The 3,793-nt window shown below is 54.7% G+C and overlaps 1 protein-coding gene across 2 annotated transcripts in view; it reads left to right on the top strand.

Moving 5' to 3' along the window:
- The window catches only part of LRRK1 (leucine rich repeat kinase 1), a 137,709-nt gene extending 134,152 nt beyond the window's left edge, over positions 1–3,557 (top strand). Inside the window, exons 33-34 of one of the 2 annotated variants that reach the window (XM_027766061.1) lie at positions 563–664; positions 2,098–3,557. In XM_027766061.1, the coding sequence (XP_027621862.1) occupies positions 563–664; positions 2,098–2,275 (280 nt within the window). In that variant the 3' untranslated portion in view covers positions 2,276–3,557. The remainder of the gene's footprint in view (positions 1–562; positions 665–2,097) is intronic. The other variant, XM_027766062.1, reaches the window with a different exon arrangement.
- Positions 3,558–3,793: the final 236 nt, after the last annotated feature.

Below are 3,793 nucleotides of genomic sequence, written 5' to 3'. Positions count from 1 at the left end.
GGGCAAGCGCACACGCCCTATAGCAAAAACCTCTACAAAAAAAAAAAAATGCTACAGGGCACATATGCTCACCAGAGACACACACGTGGTGGGGAGGGGAATGAGAAATTCTCCCGGGTCTATGTCAATGTCACAGTCCCTTCTCCTCCATTCTCCTCTTGGGATTCTGGGCATGCATGCCAACACCCCAGTGAGTTTCTCAAGATCCCGGGTCCGGGACTCGAACCTCTGAACTGATCATGTGCGATTCAGCTGCCTTAACCACCATGTCTCTGGCGGGTCCCCACAGTGATCTCTTTAGCAAATCTAAGCCCGGCCACGTGAACGCTCACCCGCCTGCCCGAGAGCAGGCCACAGCAGGACATCCACGGTGAGCCGTGATTAAGTTTCCGGCTGGGAAAGTTCTCCTCGGCCTCGGGGTCTGGACCCTCCACGTTACCTAATCCGTTAGCAGAAACCGCACAGGGGTTATCTACCCACTGTGCTCTGCGCCCATGGCCCCGGGCCCCCTGGGGAGCACAACCTGGACAAAACGCTTCCCCTGTCTTCTCTGGTTTCCTAGGCGGGGCGGAGATCTTATCGTCATTGGCCTAGAGAAGGATTCCGGCGCCCAGCGGGGCCGAGTCATCGCCGTCCTAAAAGCCCGGGAGCTGACTCCGCATGGGTAAGACCGAGGGGGCTCCTTTAGACCCCGGGGCGTGGCCAGGGAACCGAAGATCCCAGCGTCACGTCCTGTCCGTGGCTGCCCCTCCGTTCTCGCCAATAACTGCCATCCACCAGCGAGACCATGGGGCCTGGCAGGAACAGCACGGGAGCCTCAGCAAATACCAGCCGACTCAGCCCAACCATGGGTCATGGCAGGGGTCCACCACAATTGAAATGGCAATCCAGGGGCCAGCAGGTGGCATAGTGGTTAAGGCTCTGGACTTCAATGTGGCTGACTACAGTTCGAGCCCCAGACCTGGTGGCTTGAAACTCAAGCTGGGAGCGTGTGCATGTGTGTCCAAAACCCCAAAAGGAGGATGGAGGAGAAGGGATTACAACATGGCTACTCCCCTGGGGCGGGGGGTGATTTCTCGCTTTCTGTTTCTCTATCCGGCTCTGTCTCTCCAGTGAGCACACGTGCCTTACGGCAAAATTCTCCAAAAAAATAAGAGAAAGAAAGAAATGGAAATCTATCCTGGACTCATTGTCCTTCCTGCCAAGAACTAAAGTCTTGCCCCCCACACACACACCCACACAGCACCAGACGGGGCTGATGACCCAGGTGCCCTCTGCCCTTGGCTGTCGCCCCTAACCTGGAGGCATGGCTCCACGCCCGTCTTTCAGGGAGTACCAGCGGGAGGCACGCTTGTCTCCACAGGGAGGGTGTGCTGGGCTAGACGCCCATCCAGGACACGGTCCCCGTACGTGGCCGGGTTGCTGTGAGGCTGGAGCTGGGCCAGCCAGGTGGCATGGTAGTTAAGGCAGGTAGATTCCACATGGCCGACTGCATGGTTCGAATCCCGGACCCAGTAACTTGGAAAACATGCTAAGCACAGATGCGTACATGCCTAAAAATCCTGAGAGGAGAATGGAGAAGGAATTGCAGCATGGCCATCCCCGGACCCGGCGGCTTAAACTCATGCCAGGCACGTGTGCATGCGTGCCTGGAATCCTGAGAGAATGGAGGAGAAGGGATTGCGGCGTGGTCATCCCCCCTGGGGGGTGATTTTTCACTTTCTGCCTGCCTATCCTCTGTCTCTCTGGTGAGCGTACATGCCCTATAGCAAAAATCTCTCTATAAAAAAAAGCTTAACCCCAGTCATGAGCCATTCATGAGCATGAATTCGAGTGCTGGTGTCTTCTGGACACTCAGAGGAGGGTGCTCTGATGGCACCAGGCGCGTTTCAGAGTGTCCCTTACAGGTCATGGCCATGAACATGGATCAGTGATCCTCTGCCCTTAGTTAGACTTTATAAAGCCTCCACCCCACCTCCTACCCCCCGCTGGACCACCAGGCACATCCCAGAGCCAGGCTGGTTACACAGGCCCCGTGTGCCCTCCCAAGGGCAAGTGAGGACTCCCGTGGGGTTCCTCACAACCCTCTCTCTGCAGGGTACAGGTGGACGCGACTGTGGTGGCCAAGGACGCGGTGGCGTGCTGCTTTGTGAATGAAAACGCCCAGTGGTGCCTGGCTGTCTGGAGGGGCTGGGGCTCCAGGGAGTTCGACATTTTCTACCAGTCCTATGAGGAGCTGGGTCGACTGGAAGCTTGTCCGAGGAAGAGGAGGTAATGTCCGTAGTAGGACTGCAGCACCGAGCTGGCCTTCTGGAGCTTCAGCCTACAACCTGCAGCCCTCTGAGGACCCCAAAGAGATGGAGCTCTATCCTGAACTCCTCGCTGCTAAGAACTGCTTACGAGTTACCAGGCTGGTGGTGGTTGGGGGTTCTTGGGTTCTGTAGAGCAGAATTCCTGAGACCCTCACGTCCCTGGTGCTGATTTTACAACCCTATGGTAGATGGAGGATCATGCAACCTCTTCCGTCAGCTTCCAGAAGGGAAAGCGACCCAGTTCTGAGATGGGTCACATAAAGTGAGACCAGGCCCGTCCTGACATAAAGGGCCTGCCGTTTTCATCCTCAGCTCTCGGATGGAATTACACTAGCGCCTCTCTCTCGAGGAGCAATTCAGGGCAGGGCGGGAGGAGGGCCACGACCCCTGCCCTCTTCCCAGGGGACCCCAGGTTCTCAGCACATTTCATAAGCCCCTGAGTCCCCCAGGTTTGGGGCCGGCTCAGGGAAGCTGAGATCAGATGTCTCCCTGCTTGGGAAAATCTCTGCAAGAGAAACCCCCAGAAGGACCCTACACACCGAGCATTGCCCAACCCAGCCAATGAATGAGCCCCTGTAAGTGCCCCTGTAGGAAAGCCCAGGGGTACATATTTGGAGAGCGTTCTTGGCCTTGACATTCTTCTCCTGCGGGCAAAAAGGAGAAACTCAATCAGCCAGACTCGGGAAAGGGCTTTGTGTTTATAGCTTTGTAAAATAAACTTGGACACAGCTGAAGCACAAGCCCTGGTTGTTTGCACATAATAATCTTGTTTATCACTTGAACAAATTAAGTAATATCTCCGCGGTGAGGCCTCTGGTTGTGAAATCTCAGCCTATGGGCCTCATACCAGATCACGTGTTTGCTAAACATTCAACGCACCCATGTACAGTCGTGAGGTGGGCAGCAGCCAGCATTTTTTTAATAAGTGGTGCACACGGACATGTATGCACAGTACATGCATACATGCATGCATGTATGCATACACACGTGCCTGACAAACCACGTCTTTGCCCAACATAACCACTGGAGGCTACCCAAGTAGCCAGAACGGGAGTTTGAAAGGAACCTCAAACTCCACTCAAGTGGTTGATCCTTTTCTAAAATGAAATGATGAAAAACCAAACCTAAAGTTTATTCGGGGGTATACCAGCAGATGTGATTCCTTTTATCTGCAAATAAACAGACTCTTAGCAATAGGGCACATGTGCTTGCCAGAGGGACAGAGAAAATGAGGGAAAAAAAAAAGGAGGGGATAGCCATGCCCCAATCTCTTCTCCTCTCCAGATTTTGAGCACATGCCCCGTGAGTTTCTCAAGAGACTGGCTCCCGGGCTGGCAGGTAGTGTAGTGGTTAAGGTGCTGGACTTCCACAGTTCAAGTCCCTGACCGGGCAACTTGGAACTCACACCAGGCACGTGTGCGTGCGTGCCCAAGATCCCGAGAGGAGAATGGAGGAGAAGGGATTGCGGCATGGCTATCTCC

Source organism: Tupaia chinensis, unplaced genomic scaffold (genome assembly GCF_000334495.1).
Source record: "Tupaia chinensis unplaced genomic scaffold, TupChi_1.0 Scaffold140464_1, whole genome shotgun sequence".
In the NCBI taxonomy this organism is placed as follows: Eukaryota; Metazoa; Chordata; class Mammalia; order Scandentia; family Tupaiidae; genus Tupaia; species Tupaia belangeri.
The sequence above is the reverse complement of the archived record's forward strand: the minus strand, read 5'-3'. Positions and strand labels throughout refer to the sequence as shown.